At 32.9% G+C, this 20554-nt stretch overlaps 2 protein-coding genes across 2 annotated transcripts; both read right to left on the reverse strand.

Annotated features, from left to right (window-relative positions):
- Nucleotides 1-7993: 7993 nt before the first annotated feature.
- Nucleotides 7994-9976, reverse strand: LOC116014310 (probable WRKY transcription factor 41). The gene is made up of 3 exons (XM_031254337.1): nucleotides 9578-9976; nucleotides 9366-9491; nucleotides 7994-8970 (listed from the first exon to the last, which is right to left on the reverse strand). The coding sequence occupies exons 1-3, from the start codon at nucleotides 9859-9861 to the stop codon at nucleotides 8310-8312; spliced, it is 1071 nt and encodes a 356-aa protein (XP_031110197.1). The 5' UTR covers nucleotides 9862-9976; the 3' UTR covers nucleotides 7994-8309.
- Nucleotides 9977-13610: 3634 nt separating this feature from the next.
- Nucleotides 13611-16143, reverse strand: LOC116012019 (abscisic acid receptor PYL8-like). Its single transcript, XM_031251481.1, has 3 exons — nucleotides 15789-16143; nucleotides 14951-15166; nucleotides 13611-14144 (listed from the first exon to the last, which is right to left on the reverse strand). Exons 1-3 carry the CDS (start codon nucleotides 15909-15911, stop codon nucleotides 13926-13928), a joined length of 558 nt encoding a protein of 185 aa, XP_031107341.1. The 5' UTR covers nucleotides 15912-16143; the 3' UTR covers nucleotides 13611-13925.
- Between the last annotated feature and the right edge of the window lie 4411 nt (nucleotides 16144-20554).

The raw sequence follows: 20554 nt of genomic DNA on the forward strand, positions 1-20554 counted from the left end.
CAAAATAACAAGTTTGAGGGCCTAATTGAACTTTTTTAAAGTTTGAGGGTCTAATTGCACAATGAGCTATAGTTCGAGGGCCTATTTGACCCTTTTCCCATAAATAAATAAATACATATATATATATATATATTAATTAGATATGTCAAATAACAAATAGGAAAACACAAGTATTAGTATTGTAGGGTAATAGTACTGTGTTTTCCTATTTTATATATCTTTTATATATATATATATATATATATATATATAATCTGTCATCTTTATAATTTTTTTTTACTTAATTAAAAAAAAAAAAAAACCAAGCCCGTGGGCCGGCCCGCGGGGCGGGCTAGGGTTGCATTAATCCTAGCCCGCGGGCCTAACGGGCCGGCCCACAAAAGCCCGCCAAAAATTTGGGCCACGGTGGGGCGGGCCTAACGGGGCGGGCCAGCCCGCTTTGACAGTACTAATACCACTGTTGCAAAAATCTCCGCCTAGGCACCCACCTAGGCGCTAGGCGCTCCTAGACCGAGGCGAATTGCTCCCTAGGCGTTCGCCTAGGTGGCCGGCCGCCTAGAAGGCCGCCTAGCGCCTAACTCGGCCGACTAGGCCGAGTTGGCGGCCGACTAGGCCGAATTTGGCCGAGTTAACTCGGCTAACTCGGCAGAGTTAGCCGAGTTAACTCGAGCGAGTCAGCCTTGTTAATTTTATTATTATATTTATATGTATTTAAATTTATTTATTTATATAAGTAAGAGAAGTAAGAGATATATATATAATATATATAATATAATATATGACAAACACCCACACACATGAATTAATTTTTTATTTTTATAGGTCGCCGCCTAGAACCGCCTAGATACCGCCTAGGCACCGCCTTGACCGCTTAGGCGCTAGGCGCTAGTCTACCGCCCGACTAGCGCCTACTGCAACCATGACTAATACAAATAATAAAAGATTAATATTTTTCTTATATCTCGTCTTTTCTTTACTTTACTGTATTTCTATTATTTTCTAGTTTCACAACAGTAGTTTAATTTTTTATTTTTCATTTTTTTGTCAACTTCTCTGTCCGAGTTTGCTTTACTTTTCCAACTAATGTTTAGGCTTGAAGCCAAGTAGCATTTCTAAACTTCCCAAATTAAACAGTCAACACAAATCAAATAAATTCTCAATTAATTTTATCAGAAAATGCAATTAAATTTATAAATTGAAACAAAATACTTGAATTTGTGAAAAAGATGCAATTAATTTTTTTAATTGTTGCTGTTAAACATTAAGTTAACGATCACCATTATTGTAATATTATTACATTTGGTTCTTAATTTTTAATTTAATTATATTTATTTCTACTCCTTTTACTAACATTGTTATATTTAGTCATCTACTACAATTTTATCCAAGTTTACTCTAATTAGTTTTTAATCAAAAGAATAATTTTAAAAACATTCATAAAAATATATCTATCAAATTATTAGTCATTATATATTTTAGGGAAAAGGGTCAAATAGGCCCTCGAACTATAGCTCATTGTGCAATTAGACCCTCAAACTTTTAAAAAGTTCAATTAGGCCCTCAAACTTGTTATTTTGGAGCAAATAGACCTTTGAACTTATTTATGACCTGTAATAGGAGGTCATAAACATTTCCGGCGAACTCCGGCAAAGTTCCACTGGTTTTGTTTTTTTTGGCTGAATTTCTCCGGAGTTCGCCGGAAATGTTTATGACCTGCTAAATAAGTTTGAGGGCTTAATTGAACTTTTTTAAAGTTTGAGGGTCGAGGGCCTGTTTGACCATTTTCCCTATCTTTTATTGATGCATTTCAACAAGAATATGAGATTTTTTTTTGAATACTATTGACCGTGTTACATGTAGTATCTGTCGACCGTGTTACATGTAGTATTTGTCCACCTACTGAAGCCCAACAAAGTCAACATTGCCCCCACTGAGGCTCGAACCCATGACCTCCCACTTGGGAGAATCACTTCATGCCGTTTGACCACAAGGCCTTTGGCACAATAATATGAGATTAAGATTGTAAAATTACTGAGTTGTCCTACAAACTAATGATAAATTAATAAAAACTGTACGTAATAGAGAATATATTACAATATTATTTAAAGGGAAAATGAAACTTTTACCGATGATATACTTATAGCACTTTTTTCACTAAATTATTCATGTGTCATATTAGCTTCTCAATTATTCTAAAAGTGACGATTTGCCCCTGATATGTGAAATGTACATTTTTACATTTAAAATAAATATTTCATTTATTTTATTTCTTCCCTAACAAATTATGACCATCATTTGATTCAAACCGAACATACACTATAACAACCAAATTGATTAAAGGTTCCAGATACAATTACAACATAAACTCGATATTTGGGTTTCCGTTTATTAAAATCGCGAACTGGAATGGCCGATTCCAATTTCAAACTGAAAAAAAAATACATTAATTGTTGAATTTAGACTATTTTTAAAATAAAAAATAAAATTTTTAAAAAGTTTGAACCAGCAGTTAAAACTAGATCAAGAACCATGAACCGGCGATTCAAAATCAGAATCGAAACGCGGTCATATTTACTTATATCTAAGAATCGGAATAAATGTGAAAACAAACATACACTATTTGCAAATATTATAATTCTAATTGTAAGCTAATGCTAGTAGTTCCGATTTCGAACTGCCGGTTCACGGTTCAGATCTAATTTTTCCAGTTTGCGATTTTAATAAACTGAAACTCAAATATTGAGTTCTGGTTCTGAATCATAGCTGGAACCTTTCGATTTGATTACTACAGTGTCCAGTCCAGTTTGAATCGAACCGTGGTCATCTCTCCATATAAGCAATAATTTGTTGGAGAAGAAAAATAAATGAAATATTTATTTTAAGGAAAAATATAAATTTAATATATCAGGCTGAAAAATCGTCACTTTTAAAATAATTGAGGAGACTAATATGAATACATGAATAATTTCGAAGAAAAAATGTTATAAACATATAATTTAGCAAGAATATAATATGTATCATTTTCCTTATTAAAATAATGAAACTAAATACGATAATATAAAAAATAATGGTGGGACAAAAAGTAAAAGTTTGTCCTATTATATACTCCGTAGTTTTTATATAGGTGGGAGACCACATCATCTTGCCACTCAAAAGTCAAAACTCATCAAAAGAAATGTTTTTTTTTTTAATTGAGTTGCGTGTTAAATTCGTCATTGGTTCGAGGAAGGTGTCCATGATTCATGAATGAGATGAAACATGAAAGCGCGCCGGAGACAACAGTGAGAATTTATCTTAATTAAGGTCATGAAGGGCAGCGGAACAAAACACGCTTTTAGTAATTGCAATTTGCAAATTAAACATGACGACTTTCAAAGCTGGCCGGGTCTCATTTTCATGAAGATGCCGTAAGAGTTGGCGTCGGGAAACGGACGATGCTTCCGTATCGGAATTCAGTAAAGAAAAACACATGAGGAAAACGTATACTGAGTCCAAGAAGACATGACGTGAAAATCATTATTATTTTTAGAAATAAAGATCAAATAGGCCATCGACTGAATCCTTAAACTAATTCATTTTCATTTCATTTGTCTAAATTTACAGGTTTTTAACAAGTTACTTAAAATTAATTTTTTTAACAATTAATTAAAATTAAATTAAATTAAATTTCAAAAAAAAAAAAAAACAAAACAAAACTTCTTCTCTTCGCCGGAGACGTAAGTTTATTCGTCTCCGGCCATAGAGACAAGGATGCCAGAGACAAAGAAACTTTCTTCGTCTCAGGAAACACCTCCATGGCCGAAGACAAAGAAACCTTCTTTCGTCTCTGACTGGAGATGAAGAATTTTCTCCGTCTCTACTTTTCGTCTCTGGCCAGGAGACGAAGTTATGGTTTTTTTTTAATTAATTATTTTTTAAAAACCTGCAAATTAGACAAATTACATTAAATGAATTAGTTTAAAAATTCAATTGTCATTTTTTTAAATTTAGTGGTCTAATTGCATCATCATATACCGTTCAATATTTGATTTGAACTTTATTCCTTATCTTTGTTTGCTTTTAACATTAGATGTCATGTATGCCGTCACATTCTTCCACAAGTCAACAAACACTACATTAGATATCATGTATGATGTCACATTACTCCACAAGTCAACAAACACAAAATCGGCTACATTACCAAATTGATAATAAGGGTTACAGTTTCAAAGCTTATTTGGCTATTATCGAACCTACCAAAATAAAAGATGGAATAAAAGAAAGTGCCTTTTTGAAAAAGTAGTGATTTGTATTCGTGTCTCAAAAAATTAAAAATTTTGGTAATTTCTATCGCAATATGACGGTATAAAATGTACCAGGAATGTTTGTGTATGAATAAATAGAAACGGATAGAGTAGTTGTATTGCTTTGTTTGAGTGCAAGATTAAGCATGCCCCCCTTACTGTCACAGGGGTTTAATATTTATACTATAAAACACAAAGGTTACATAATAAGTACAACGACCTCTTAATAATAATTATGATGCTCTCTTTCATAAATCATAAGTGCTCTGACAATCTGACCCTCCATAACTGCTACTTCTTTATGGGCCGGTGCTCCAATAAGTGCGTTGGGCTCTTTTTTCATCAAAAGTATTACTATACACTTTCCTTTATAAGTAATTTTGGTAAGTGTTTGTTATAAGAGAAAATGTAATACTTTTAAATCAAAATGTAAAAATATTACATTTTTCTTCAAAAGTATTATATTTTTCCTTATAAGTAAGAAATATTTTATTCCTAATTAGTATTATATTATAGTTTTCAGTATAAGTAATTAAGTATATATATTACATTTTCATCTTGACTGACCCGTCTTGCGAACAAGAATCCGTGAGACAATCTCACACAAGTTTTTGCATTACCATTTGATAGACAAACTAATACAACAACACTTGCTAGAAAATAAATAACAAAAAAAAAAAAACACGTACAACATATTTTTACTTGAAAAATCCAATGTGAAAGAAACCTACAAATGAAATTCTCAAGCTAATCAACCAAAACTCAGATTATGAAATTCTAATTAGTACAATATAATGCAAAAATGTTATTGATCTGCCATGCATATACTTGAATGTTCCCAAGCTAGCGTTTATATCCTCTGGGATAGATGCACTTTTTGGGGCCAATGATACGCCAAGATAGGCCAGGTGGGTAGAAGGAAAATCAACACAGATATGCAAACCATACTATTAAACAATGTACATTCTATACATAAATAATGTACTTTTAATATATTAAAAATGTACATTATATAAAAGAAAAATACATTATTTGAATATTAAAATTATATTATTTTATATAATGTATGTACATAAATAATATACTTTTAATATATTAAAAATATACTTTTTGTTATTGTTCTTACGAACCACACAATAAATTGTTGTTAAAGGGAATCTTAGCTAGTCAAAGAATCTAAGATTATTATTATTATTATTATTATCAAAAGTGAAATTGAAGTCAAAACCCATCCATCGTAGCATCGAACGGGAATCCCATGCTGACAAATTGGCTCCCACCGCCTCCAAGGTTTTCCACGTGGGGTGTAGTAGTAGTAGTAGGTGGCACTGCAAAACAGTTGGACTCAGACGTGCCGACATGAAACAATGCGAAAGATTTGCTACAAAACTGTTTGTCAGAGGCTGCGGGAAACGGCAGTGGATCTAACCACCCCTAATGCCCCCGAGCTTGAAAAAAAATCATAAGAAAATTGTCAAACTCGAATTATGGGATTAATTGTAATGGAAAATAATTTAAATTAAGTTAATCAGCCACATAAAAGATTACAAGGTTTTGGCATCATCTTAGGAACAAATGTTTTTACATTTTGATGATACCAAAATATGTTATAAATTTTTGTCCCTATTTTTATTTTATGCGAAAAGTTACGTTCTGAATAGTACTAAATAATTGTCTAGGGAAAGTTAAATTCGAGAAGTTCCTAGGGAAGAGATTCAAAAGGCTAAACACGAGAAGTCAGAGTTGTCTTTTTGTATCTACTGTTCGGGCATTCTCTAACCGAATAGTAAACATCCTCAAAAGCTCAAAATGCAGGAAGAATGTTACTACGGATGAAGAAATCCTAGGTGCACATCCCAAGGAAAATTTACCAAAAAGGCTAAGATATTTTGCACAACTCATCAGAAAGCTAGGAGCACACGCAAAATGCAGTTCAATAGTTGACAATCTAACAAAGTATTCCATCCAGTAAACCAGTGAAGAGAGGACTAAAGCAACATTTCAATATCAAGCTCAAATAACTATGACAATCAACGAGGAGTCCCATGCTAGCCAAGTCTTATATATAGTTGGAGATTGTGAACAAACCTATTGTTCAATCAATCTTTCTTTACTAGGATTAGTAGAAACGGGCGGAGTAGCAAGTGCATCTTATGAAAAACTTTGAGGATTGTGGCTGGCTTTGTGATCAAGGCACAATTGCTCTTTTTGTACTAAGGGGTTTAGTGCAATCCTCCTTGTATTAAGGAGAAGAGTGAATATGATAGGTTTTGGCCAAATCACATAAAAGAAAAAACTCTCTATCTTTTATTACTGCACTTTCACTCCAGTACTTAAACAACCAAACTTAAATTTGAAAAGAACAAATATGTGTAACAAAAATTAAAAAAAAAAGGTAAAATATATTTTCCACAGCGTACTCAAAACAAAATTATGTTCAAGTTTACTTGAGCTTAAGAGCTTTTGAAATTTTACTATTATTATTAATTTCTTATTAGTATTATTACTATTATTATTTTTGTTGTTATTATTATTGTTGTTGTTGTTGTTGTTATTGTTATTATTATTATTACTATTGTTGTTGTTGTTATTATTATTATTATTTTGTTGTAGAAATGTACAAGTGTTATATAGGATGATTGTATTTAATAATAAAATCAGAAAATTAGAGAAATAAAAATTTGGAGGAATGGAGAAATGAAAAACTGTAGAGATGGAGAAGGAAAACTTGAGAAATAGAAAAATGAAAAAAACAGAAATGAAGTAAAGGATCCTAAGTTTTCATTTAAAAAATATCTATCGAATTAGTAGTCATTAATATAAGTGGGAGACCACGTCATCTTCTAACCCAAAAGTCAAAACTCAAAAGAAAAATTGAGTTGCGTGTTAAATTCGTCCTTGGTTCCAGGAAGCTAGGTGTCCATGCATGAATGAGATGAAAGCGCGCCGGAGACAACAGTGAGGATGATCTTAAGGTCATCAAGGGCAGCGGATCGGAAGAAAACACGCTTTAGTATTTGCAGTTTGCAAACCACCACGACGACGACTTTTTTCAAAGCTGGCCCGGTCTGCATAGCCTGCACACTGCACTGCAGTATGCATGCATGGGAACTCCTTTTCATGATGACGCAGTACGTAAGAGTTGGCGTCTGGAAACGGACGAACACGGCTATAAATCTTCAATTTTCTGATCATCGAAAAGTGTTTGGAAAAAGTGTCACCGAAATCCAGGTAAAGAAAAATACAAGATGAAAACCAATTCATCAGTAGTGTCTTTTTGAAAAAAGTAATGATTTGTATTTTATCTCATAAAAAAAAGTTTGGTAATTTGCATCACAATATTATTTATTTGGTAATATAGTTAGCTTATCAGACAATTTTGAATTATTTGATCACTATTAGATGTTTGACTTAGTTTAAGTGTTTGATTAATTAGCTTTTTAATTTGTAACAGCTTATTTGCGTGTAATCAACTATAAGCTAACAGTTAATTTATCAAATATCTTTTTACACTCAGCTAATGCTATCAACTAATCAAACTCACCAACAAAATCATCTAACCGCTGATAGCTGCGCTATCTACCAAACACCCCATATCATAGAATTTTATATAACCCACTGTGGTTAATTCTATCTTGCATCAATTAGAACATTAAATTAATAGTAAGATTGCATATTTATTATTTTATACGTATATATTATACTCATCATTGATGAACGGCAGTAATTTATTATCACAATTTGATAGACAAACTAATACAACAGCACTAGAAAATAAAATACAAAAAAGAAAAAGAAACACGTACGACAAAAATCCAATGTGAAAGAGACCTAGGAATTGAAATTCGATCTCAAGCTAACCAACCAAAACTCAGATAAGGGAATCTTAATTAATATAATGCCAAAATTTTCTTGACCAGCCATGCATATACTAGAATGCTCCCAAGCTAGCGTTTATATCCTCTGGGATGCACTTTTTGGCGCCAAGGATCGGATAGGATGGCCTGTGGTGGGTTGAAGGGAATCCTAGTCAAAGAATCCCGCAGGATCATTATCATTATTATTATCGAAAGTGAAATTGAAGTCAAAAGCCATTGTAGCATCGAACGGGAATCCCATGCCGACAATTGGGGTATTTGTTCCTGACGTTGACGTAGGAATCTCCATTATCATTTGAAGGTCCGAGGTGGTCGTGGTCGGCACAAATTGTCCCCCTCCGCCTCCAAGGTTTTCCACGTGGGGTGTAGTAGGTGACACTGTAAAACAGCTCGATCCAGACGTGGCGGGTGACACGAAAGAAGGCGAAACATTTGCTACGAAACTGTTTGTTAGCGGCTGCGGGAAACCGCAGTGGATCTCACCAACCTTAATGACCCCTGAGGTTGAAGCTGCAAAATCATGAGAAGAAGGAAATGGGTTGCCATGGCTATGGCTACTGGGCTCTATATTGTCAGTTTTGATTTTGAGATTCCTTTGTAAATTCAAAAGATTTTGCTCCTGCTGAATCTGTAGCGTGCTGGGGGCGGGGGGTTCTTCATTGTCAAGTGGTCGAGGACTTGGGTTGTTGTTACAAGTATGAGTTCCTCGATAACGGACGTTAAAAACGGTGGGGTCTTCGTCCGATTTCTGGATTTCCTTTTTGGCTAAACATTTTTGGGAATGAAGATGACTGCATCTGTAATAGCCTCTGCACGACGAATGAATTCAAGAATAATTAATTCAAATAAGGGCATGTGACAGGCATCACAAATTAAAAGAAAAACTGGATGGAGTAATACAATGCGTGATTTACCCAATGCTCACCCTGGGGTAATGACTGTGGGTTTCCCACTTTACTCCAAAAATTAAAGGAAAAATCGGAATAACCCTACCCAAGTTAGTTAAAGATACAAACTTGTAGTCACAAAATCACGAGTCTGAATCTCAACTATGAACATTCTAGACTTGTTTATTTCTTTGTGTTCATTTACCAACTAGAATCAAAAGATGAATTTACGGTACCCGTGCCAATAATGAATGCAGATTTTCCTAGTCCCTCCAAAAATTAAAAGAAAAACGGGGACTAGTTAATATTGCACGTACTTGGGAAATTGGGCTCCGAGAATTTTTTTCTGGCCGTACTTTCTCCAATTATAGCCATCGTCATGGGCTTCTTCAAGGCCTTCACCAGGACTGACTTGAACTTGGTCTGTCCAAACCGCGGCTTTTCTGCAGTAGTTTAAATTTAAGATTTCCACTTTAAGAAAGGAAAACCACTGTTTAAACTAATAAAAGTAGTAGTACATATATAGTACCTCCTTCTGCCAGAAGTAGCGTCTCTAACTTCACGGTCGCTATCAGAAGATTCATTTCGTCCCGCATGGTTTAACATGCAAAGCGCATTATCCAACGAAGCCTGGACTTTATTTGCCAGAACTTCACAGATCCAATCTTGGGAAGACGACGACGATGACGGCAATAATGGTGCATTATTCAGGCACATCTGGAGGCGGTTAGCAGCGTCTCTTCCCTGTAATAACTCGCTTATCAGCTCATTCAGATTAAACTCATCGCCATCCACACCAAATTCGTTTTCCATCAAAATTATCAATAAAGAATATTTGGTTTGTTTGTCTATGAAGACAAGACACAGCAAAAAATGGGGACTGATCGAGCTGATCTGAGGCTGGTGTTGGATACAACGTTAAGCTAATTAAGGTTGTTCCTTGAACGGGGAAAACATATACGATGCTATATATAAGGTATCCAAGATTCGAGGTACGTAGGTAGGGCCAAGGTAGGACTTAGGAGAGGGAAAAAGGAAGAAATTATATTAAAGTTTGACAAGTCTTGGTCATATTTGTCGAAGTTAATTGGACCGGTCTGTGGTCGACGTAATTGTGGTAGAAGAAGGATACAATATATAAGTCAGACTGCTGACCTATTCAACTACTGGAACAGGGAACTGGAACTAAGCCAAATAATCGTCTTGAAGTGGGATGAATTTATTGTTTTTTTTTTTAACATGTTCAAATAATTGGTAGTTAGATGCGAGTATGCGACGACCCGTCCGATTGTTAAACAATTTTTTTCTTGGCAATATATAGAGTAACTCTACAAGTACTACAAATTCTAACTCTCATTTTCTACCCCTATGACATGACATGCCTTAAATTTAATAGGAGGAATTGAATCATGTGCTCCAACTAAAAGCCTAAGCTTTTATATTATATTTATGCTGGGGTGTGTGCAGGCCGCCGATTGACTTTTTTTTTACGGCTATGATACCAAATTGAATCATGTGCTCTATCCAACTAAAAGCCTAAGCTCATAGTTGAACTGCATATTTATGTTTATATTATATTTATGCTCACAGGAGGGACAAAGATGTTTATCCATTCTTTCTTTTTTTCCTCCAACCAAATGTGAACACAAGTGGGAGTATGCTTTTGGGAGTACATGAAGTATTTTTCCAATATATACAATCAAATAATTGAAAAGAAAAGGAATCAAATAATTGAAAAGAAAAGGAAATGATGTTTTGCCGTTTTGGTTCAAATGCAGCGGCGAGCTCCGGTGCGGTCATGCGGCCTAATCAGCACCGTCCAATTTCATTAATCTTACTGAAATTCGCGTATGTTTAAGTGGGGTTATTATGGTAATTTTAGTATTTATATTACATGAATTGGAATGGTGCATTTTAGTACATAGTGTGGTACGTTTGAATACATGCTGTGGTGTGTTTTATTACGTATGTTAGTGCATTAACTGTGTTGTAGAATTGTGTGTTTTAATCTATCCGTTGGTGCATTTTCATACGTAGAATGATGTGTAACTGTGTTGTGGAATGGTGTGTTTTAATACGTCGTCTGGTGCATTTTAATACATTGAATGGTGTGTATTTTAACACATGTGTTTCTAATAAGTGTGGTGCATTTTAATGTGTATAATGGTGCATATTTTAGCACATGTTTTCTAATATATGTAAATTAATATGTGTAAATAGTGTATGCTTATAATCTGACATTAGGCACGTTGTGGTACATTTTAATACGTAGAATGATGTGTTTTATTAAGTATATTGATGAATTTTAAGTGAATAGACGCATTTGGTATATTGTGTGGAATGGTGTCTTTTATCTGTCCTCTGGTGCGTTTTAGTACGTAGAATGGTGTGTTCTGTAACATATATATATTGCGCGTTGATTTGATGAGTTGATATGATCTAATGGTTGAAAATAGGCCACACGGCCACACCTGAACTCTACCCTATATATATATATATATATATATATATATATATATATATATATATATATATGGGTGTGATTTTATATCTTTGATTTAGAGGGAACTTTAATTTGTAGGCATTACCTGAAAATACGTCTTGGGTAAAGTCAAGAAGTTTAATAAACAATAGCGATTCCCATGAGGAATCAAACTCGAAAAATTAATTATCAAACTAATTTTTCCGATCAACTTAACTAGACTTGCCATCAACTATAACCACATATATAATTACTATTTATACTAACTCAAATATTATATTAGAAATATTGAGATAATATTAAAATGTTTGAAGTCTATTTGGAGTCTCCTTGAATCATTATTCTAGAGACCAAGGCCACACAATTGTGTGTTTAAAAAAAAAAAAAAACTATGTCTTTATTACTTTGTGAAATGAAATGTCATACATAGGCCCCAAAGTGACCATTTGAAATGGGCATAATGCCTACATACATGAGCAACTTCTAGCTTACTAACAAAGCCCCAAGCTGGGTAACTAAGTTCAAAAACTAGCTAATACCGAACTCATCATATTTAAAGAGTTAAAAGAAAGTTACCACTAGACCAATTATCTATTCAAACTCATTACTTGGTTCCCTCTCCCCCATATAGTCAATCACATGCAACAATCCAAGCACTACAAGAGAACATCGCCCCATACAAGCAGTGGAATAATATCCTTTAACTCAATCAGTATCAAACCCAATCAAACATTCCATGCTCCCACCCTTAAACTGCAAGTCAAACTCAACCCGTACAGATTTCTGCATTCCACTGGGGCAAGCCACCCAACTCACAATCTAAGCAATGGAACACACCCTTCGGGCACCTGCTAGCATACCCGGTACAGATCTTTGCAGTGTTATCCAATTAAGGTAGCTACGTACAAACGCAAGCACCCTAAGCAATGTTAGCACTTAACCAAAACTGGGACCCCACCCTCAAGACATGCACCTACCTCCCGGGGTGCATGTTAAGGTCAGCTCGTTTGTATTGCTCAAGCATTGTCCTTTCTAGACTTCATTTTGAACGTGAGGGGAATTGTTGGAAATCCATTCAAAAGAGTCAGCAACTTTTTAGGATTTTCAATCCATGCTGTCCGACATTTGTGTAAAATGTGTGGTTGCATGCTTTTATTCAAAGTCCACTCCCCTTGAGTTTAGTTGGTTTGTGGCTGAGGTGAGAGGTGACATCCCTTTCTTGCACTATATAAAGAAGCAAATCAATGTTGTCTAAACACAAGAAATACATTTTCATATTCCTTTCTTCCTCTCTCGTCTGCCTCTAAAGTCTGAGCAATAGTGGGGTTCGCCTACGTCTAAGCTGGTGCAGGCTCAGCGTGGTTTATTCTGTGTTACCTGTCGAAAGCGTACTGGAAATCTTGCAATGTACCGTCACCGGGCAAATAACGCTTTTAAGGCAGTGTTATTATAACACGAAACAGACTTCGTTTCCCAGTTGTTTTTGCTCTCCTTTTTAAAGAGTGACAACCTTCGTTGACGTTGCTACTATTTTTTTTTTTGGTCCACCGAGTCTTTCTCGGTCCGTCTTACAGTTCGAGTCCACCCGCATTCGCTCCGGAGGCATGGGAGCTGGCGCAGGGGGAATCGCCACTTGTGGGAATCCAACCCGGGTTCTCCCGAAGACGTTGCTACTATATTTTACAACAACCTTGTCTGGCATAATTTCTATATATTTCCTTATTTCCATGTGTACTTTTTTCCTTTCTAATGTTGGCATAAAGAAGCTACCATGTATGTATTAGGGTTTTAGAAATATATGTGCATTACGCACAAAAATACATGTATATTACGCATTATTTATTTGTAATTGTTTATTTATTTTTATTTTTATAATTAATTATTTTTATTTCAATTCATAAAAAATAGACTTCTACTCAAATCCATTACCATTATCACCATTGTCCATTAATCGCCCCCTTGATCTTAATTTTTAAGTTGGGTTGTTCGTGTTCTTGATTGTTCTGTCATTTTTTTTTAATCTTCTTCATTCTTTTTATCACCTGTTTCCATGCACACCACTACTACTACAAATAGCATGTACAACAACTGTAAACTTGACAAATATTAATTTCAGAATTCTTGAAAAAAAGGTGGAAATCGATACATTTCTACTTCTCTCATTCACTTGGATGGTCTATAAAACCATTACAAATCCTGTGGTCTTCAAACAACAACAGACAGTGCCGTGTGACCTTTAAATCTAAGCAACATAACAAATGAAAGAAGTGTTGAATGCATCTGGAATATGGAAGAGCAGCTATAACCAGTCTGCCTCCGAAGCGCGTATATTCAAAAGCCCCAAGATCGGCCTCATCGTAGGAGAATATGGTCTCAACCACGTCCATCTCGACTTCTACACCTGATCAATGGGCTCTGTCCTGCCCTGCAAAGCAAGCCTCTCGGAAACATCGGCTAGAGATTTCAGATTGCACTTGATCAATGCTTCAACAAAGTAGCAGGTCTCATCTTTAGTGTTTCCGTCAGGCACATCTACCACAAATGATTCAATAACCAGAGTTCCGGGTCGTCCATCAATTACTTCTGGATGGACAGATATGACAGAGGAGTAGTTCTGAAAAAAAAAAAAAAAAAAAAAGAAGATATAAATAAACTGCAGATAGACATACCAAGGACAAATAGCTAAAATAACAATTTAGTTGGGATACCACTAAGATTTACCCACTAATTCCTCGAGGTAATATTTATATTGATCTGGGTTTCGCTACTTTAATGCACACAATCATCCATCCAATATAAAGGATTGAAATAACTAAGTGGGGAAGATACATTTGGCACATGGTAATTCAGACGTTGGCCCAACCTCCACATCCTGATCCACAATACTTGCTAGTGAATTAAACAGGAAGGGAGAGTGTACTCAAGCTCAGCAAATGCAGTTTGGGAATGCCATTGATGTCCAAAGTCCAACCTCTACTTAAAATTTCAGACTATGAAGTTGATTCATTCTCTAAGTATAATATGAAGCCACATTTCTAATCAATAACTCTTACATGTTTCGAATTTCAGTAGATATTTGATGATAAGACATTACTCCATAGAAACAACAGATAAAACATTGGGGGTAACCCCAGCCAAGATGACTAAGGATACAAACTTGTAACCCCAAGGTCACGAGTTTGAATCTCAGCCTTCTTGGTTACACCCTCGAGTAGTGGCTGCGGGTTTCCCTAGTCACCCAAAAACAGATAAAACATTACTTCCATACTCAAATATACCACAAGTAACTCAAATGGAATCACCATGTGTCCTATATAATCTTAGAGTCAAAAATCCAAAAATTGTGCTAAAAACCTTTTCCAATAGAAACTATTCATGTGAGGAGAAGAGATAGTAAAGAGGAATAAGTTGGTCGCATACCCTAAGTCTGTGATCTCCCCCAACAATCTTCACGCTGAGGATATGTTCATCATCATCCAGAAGTTCTAACCTTTCCGTGCTTGTTGTGGCAGGAAGGCCTGATTTGACATCAACTTCTCTAAGACTACCAATCTCAAGGTTTCCCTGTGCTATGCACCGGCTGACAAAGGGCTTGTACTTCTGTGGTTGATCAAACCTCCGAACCAATGACCAAACCTGTTAAAAAGAACATAACAATTTTTGAAATCTGAGACAGGAACCATGATGGAATAAGTTCTAGTCTTGAAATCAATATAATCTCAAGCATTTAATCATGCTATTTCGAATTATAATATACTTGCATCACGTGCATTCAATTTATTATAAGCTACCAATCTAAACACTCCTGACAATCAACTCTGGGATGAACTCAATTAATAGAAATCATCTATTGAGCAAAAGGTCAAATGGAGAAAACTTCAGGTTTCAGTTCATTAATTTGCTCTCTTTTCCTTCCCAGCTAATCACAAATTTGGCAATCTTGAGGAAATCAATCAAAAATATCTTGCCAATAACTCTGAAGTTTGTAATATCTCATTCCACAAAAAAGCAATCAATCATATTGAAAGATAGGAACAAATCAAAGGTCTGGAATCACAATCTCAAAGGAATAAAATGAAATCTTCCCTAAATTTCAATAAAAACGAAATGATTCAAGAACGATCCGACCTTAAGTATCAATATCAACGACATTCCTTATCAATAAATCGATCTATTACAAAATCAAAAACGCATAAGGGAAAATACTAAGCACATATATTGACGCATATAAAAATATCACAGAGATAAGAAAACGAACGAGATGAACAGGCGCTCTAATGTGCTTGATCAGAAACGAACTGCATTGATTCCCCGCCGGCTCTTGCCTATGATGTTTCCTTATGTACTCTCTTTCAACACTGCTGTATCCGTTCGCGTTCATCGTTGCTACTCTCTCTCTATTCAATACCACTCCTCCGAATCCGTTTCTCTACAGAAACATCAAGCACAGACAACCAACGGCTCTCTCCTCCGGTCACCGTAGAAATGTTCCGACCACCGGAGTTTGAGCCGCTCGAATCTTTCAGGATGCTGCGGAAACGGAGTAAGATGGTTCGAAATTGCGAGTTGACTCACTTGGCTTTGAAACTCGCCACTGCCATAGCTAAAAGAGAACTCCATCTAGATGTTTACTGCTTATTTATTTACTTCTGGCATGAAATTTACAATACAGTTCATATATAAATATTCTATTTTTCTTTTCTTTATTTTTTTATAATTTTTTTTTATCAGTAAAAGTAATGAGATAATCTATTTATGTCCGATGGTCAATATAATTCTATTTTGATAAATACTTTAATATACCAAATTATTAGTATAAAAATGAAAAAAGAAAAGAGTATATCGCACTAATGTTACTATAAATATATAGGAATAAGGTTTAAATTGGCCACTGAACGTAACCTGAGAGTGAAATTAGGTCACTGAACGAAAAAAAAAAAAAAGTGCAGTTAGGCCATTTAACACTCCAAATACATGTAATTTCACCGGTTCATTTCATCAAGTTGCCTGCTTATGTGGATGGTGAATTGGCATTTTAAAATAATTTTTTAATAATAATAACATTAAAAATAAAAAATAAAAAATTAAATATCTGCTTCCTTGTTTCTTTTAAAAAAAAAATTAATTTAAAAAATTAAAAATAAAATGCCTGCTTGTTTGTTTGTTTGTTTTTAAAGTTTAGTATTAAAAAATATTTTAAAATGCCAACTTACCATCCATGTAAGCAGGCAGCCTGATAAAATGGAAGGTAACCTACTATCAGGTAAAATTGCATGCATTTGGAGTGTTGAGTGACCTAATTGTACTTGTTTTTTGTTCAGTGACCTAATTGCACTTTGAGTTTACGTTCAATTGTTAATTTGAACCTTATTCCAAATATATAATATCTACATATACAAGTTAGGATTTTATCAGGAAGGAAACAAAAATGTTGGCGGTAATTTTTACTTAAACGAATGATTTATATTATTTTGATTTTAATAATTTTTATGATTTTCCTTATTTACCCTCTATTATATTATTTTCTTCCCTTAAATAACCTCAAATTCCGATAGTATAAACTTTTGTAACGGAATATTCCATTAACTTTTAACTTACCCATTAATTTCTATAAGAAGGTCTTAGGTTCGAACCTCATCATAATCAGAGTTGATATAATTGTTAAATATATACTATAAATATGTTAGAATATATTATTAAAAAGTAAGTACTCAACTCTATTACTCTTATTAAATTATATTAAATAAATTAGTAGCTACAACAAAAATAAAAATAATACATATGCATTTAAAAATTAATTATCAAAAAATTTAAAAAGAGATATAATTTCATTAGTTATATTGTCTCTATTTTCTATAATAAAAATTAATTTTCAAAAAATTAAAAAAGATATATAATTTCATTAGTTATATTGTCTTTATTTTCTACAATGCAAAGATTCTTTACCTTCAAATTTATTAATTAATTATATTCACTGCATTATTCATTATCTTCTTTTTACACTATGTTGTATTTAAATACTATGTATCAAAGTTAATTATAATACAAAATAATGTAATATATTTATTTACCAAGTATTCTATTAATAACATAGAAAAAAAATTTAAATATTTGGAAACCAATCATATTAACTACTTGGAGAGAATTTGTTGACAAAGAAAACATTCAAATAACTCAAAATTAAAGCGGGAAACTACCCCGTAATATTTTTTGGACTACATCACAGTTCTTCACTTTAAAGGTAAATCGTATTTCTTTATTAATATGATTTAAAACGTATAAATTTTTATTACCAAAAGTAGTATTTATTTATACTATCATTTTTAGACTAAATATTTAGACTAGCGTTTTTACAAAATTGCAAACATTTATTTTAGTGACAATTATAATCAACTTCTCATATATTATCTTGCATTCATATACTTTGAATTACCGATTTAAATAAACAAATTCAACATTCAATTGCATATGTATAAATATCTCCTATGTAGTCTTGTATTGGTATACTTTGAAGTACTTATTTAAAAAATAAATATTGAGCATTATCTTATTTGCGCAACGAGCGTGAAAAACTAGTAAAAATTAATAAAAGTGAATTAATGTTGGTACCCTTTATTTATGTCACTTTTTATGTTACTTTATTTTTCATAAATTATGATATAAGAGTTGTACTATATAATTTTTTTGACAAAAATACATTGTTATAACTTTCGTTATCTTTTGTCATTATTATTTATATACATATGCATCCACCATATATTTTCTTATATTCTTCAATAATAATAATAATAATATATGTAGACAATATATATTTGAGTACTACAATAAATAAATTTAAATTTAACTATTAAGAATTACTTAGTTATTTTCTAAAATATAAATATCAAATTTATAAAATATTTTATATTATCATTATTATACGATAATATAAATATATAAAATTTAAATAAAAAAAAAACATATAAGAGTGAACCATGTTATTACTCATAATTTATGCCTATATTTTTAAGTTTATTGAGTTGTACATTGCGCTACAAATATTGTACTATTATTTTATCGGACAAAATTATCTTACACGGTTAAACTTTTTTAGTAGTATATATTAAATGTTATCACAATTATATTTAATCATTTGCCATATCTAAAATTCTTACTTTAACAATTATTAATCATATTATAATTATTACCCAAATTACCAACTATACTTTTAATGTAATATGGATTCTACAACTATGAATTTTTAAAAGAATTTATATATAATTATTTAGAAAAATATTTCAATATAACTAAGATTTTAACATTTAGTATTAATATTGAGCACCGATTCTTACGCATCGCGCATAAAAAAGATTAGTATTTAAATAAGAGATACAATTATTTTATCCTTCCAAAATAAGAGATGCAATTATAACTAAAGTAATTATTAAAAAGTAAGCAAATTTACTGCATTGTACATTATAATTCTATATTAGTATTTTATTTTGATTAATTTGTATTTTTCTATTTTTATTATTACTAAAACATTTAATACAATTTCACTAAACCCATAAATTTTGAAAACCAAATACTAAACCAAGTCCTACGGCCAGATTAAGAGCTCACAGCCTTAACTAAAGCATGGGCAACCGAGTTCATTGACCTTCTATATTTATGCATAAATATATATTTTATATAACATTTAATGCTATATATGTATATGTGTATATATATATATATATATATATATATATATATAGATATACATATATACATGCATATATATAAAGGGTGGGGAGGGGGGAGTGGGGGCAGCTGCCCCCATTGCCCCCATATTAACTACGTTCTTGCCACCGTCAACCAACCACCACCACTATCAACCAGTTGTCACCGTCCTATTTGCTAGCTATTGTTGCCTTCTTCTAGATTTAGATGTAGGCCGTTACGGCTTTCTTCCAAACTTGGAAGAAGGTTGCTTCGGCCATCTTCCATACTTGGAAGAATGCAGTGACGACCATTTCTAGATCTAGAAAGTCGGCGGTGATGACAAGGCAACAATTGATCAATCAAATCTAGAAGAAGTTTTTTTATTTTTTTTATTTACAAAATATATGTGGAAGTTATGTCAGCCCGTCAAATTATCTTGAAAAATCTATTTTTTGGTGAGTCTAAGGTTTTAATTGAGCATTTTTAAAGTTTAAGAGGGTAATTGCACAACTCATTATTGTTAGAGATCTTATTTGACAATTGAAGCAAAAACAAATAATTGAAATTTGAAATAATAATAATAATAATAATAATAATAATAATCTATACTTCTACACTATTAATAAAAATAAAATCCTTCATTTTAACATATCGCCCAAAACACTCATATACTATTAAGGTTTACGTAATATTGTAAAATATGATAATACAATTCCTACTCGTACTACAGTTGTAAATTAAAATGTGGTAATAGAATTTCTATTAAAATGTTTTTTTTTTACTTTTCTATTTGTAATGCAATTATAGATTAAAATGACTAATCGTAATAATACAGTATGTATATTTCCCTACAACGCGATCTATATCTATATCTAAACTATTAATAAAAATAAAATCCTCAATTTTAACTTCCTGGGCAAAACACTCATATACTATTAAGGTTTACGTAATATTGTAAAATATGTTAATACAATTCATATTCGTACTACAATTGTAAATTAAAACGTGGTAATAGAATTTGTAATAAAATATGTATATATTCTTTTTTACTTTCCTATTTGTAATGCAATTCTAGATTAAAATTACTAATCGTAATAATACTTCCATGCAATGTAATTTATACGAGTTCTACTACATCCACTCCCATTTTATATTCCTTCACTCTTACACCCTGACGTGGCAAGATATGATAGGTTATCTTCATCCTGTGGGTCCCAAGTAAAGTATCAACAACAAACTTTTTTGTGAGGGAGTAAAAGTAGGGAGTAGAATTTGGAAATCCAAGTAGTATTTTCCAATCTATACTATTAATAAAAACAAAATCCTCTATTTTAACTTCTG

This window comes from Ipomoea triloba, chromosome 3 (genome assembly GCF_003576645.1).
Source record: "Ipomoea triloba cultivar NCNSP0323 chromosome 3, ASM357664v1".
In the NCBI taxonomy this organism is placed as follows: domain Eukaryota; kingdom Viridiplantae; phylum Streptophyta; class Magnoliopsida; order Solanales; family Convolvulaceae; genus Ipomoea; species Ipomoea triloba.

What these genes read in the sequence shown, in the direction of transcription:
- LOC116014310 (XM_031254337.1), bottom strand. Translation starts at nt 9,861, where the DNA reads ATGGAAAACGAATTTGGTGTGGATGGCGATGAGTTTAATCTGAATGAG. An exon ending in GCTACTTCTGGCAGAAGGAG is followed by an intron (nt 9,492 to 9,577) that starts GTACTATATATG and finishes AAACTACTGCAG; the next exon opens with AAAAGCCGCGGTTTGGACAG. An exon ending in CTCGGAGCCCAATTTCCCAA is followed by an intron (nt 8,971 to 9,365) that starts GTACGTGCAATA and finishes TTCGTCGTGCAG; the next exon opens with AGGCTATTACAGATGCAGTC.
- LOC116012019 (XM_031251481.1), bottom strand. Translation starts at nt 15,911, where the DNA reads ATGAACGCGAACGGATACAGCAGTGTTGAAAGAGAGTACATAAGGAAA. An exon ending in TTAGAGCGCCTGTTCATCTC is followed by an intron (nt 15,167 to 15,788) that starts GTTCGTTTTCTT and finishes TCTTTTTAACAG; the next exon opens with GTTTGGTCATTGGTTCGGAG. An exon ending in GGGGAGATCACAGACTTAGG is followed by an intron (nt 14,145 to 14,950) that starts GTATGCGACCAA and finishes TTTTTTTTTCAG; the next exon opens with AACTACTCCTCTGTCATATC.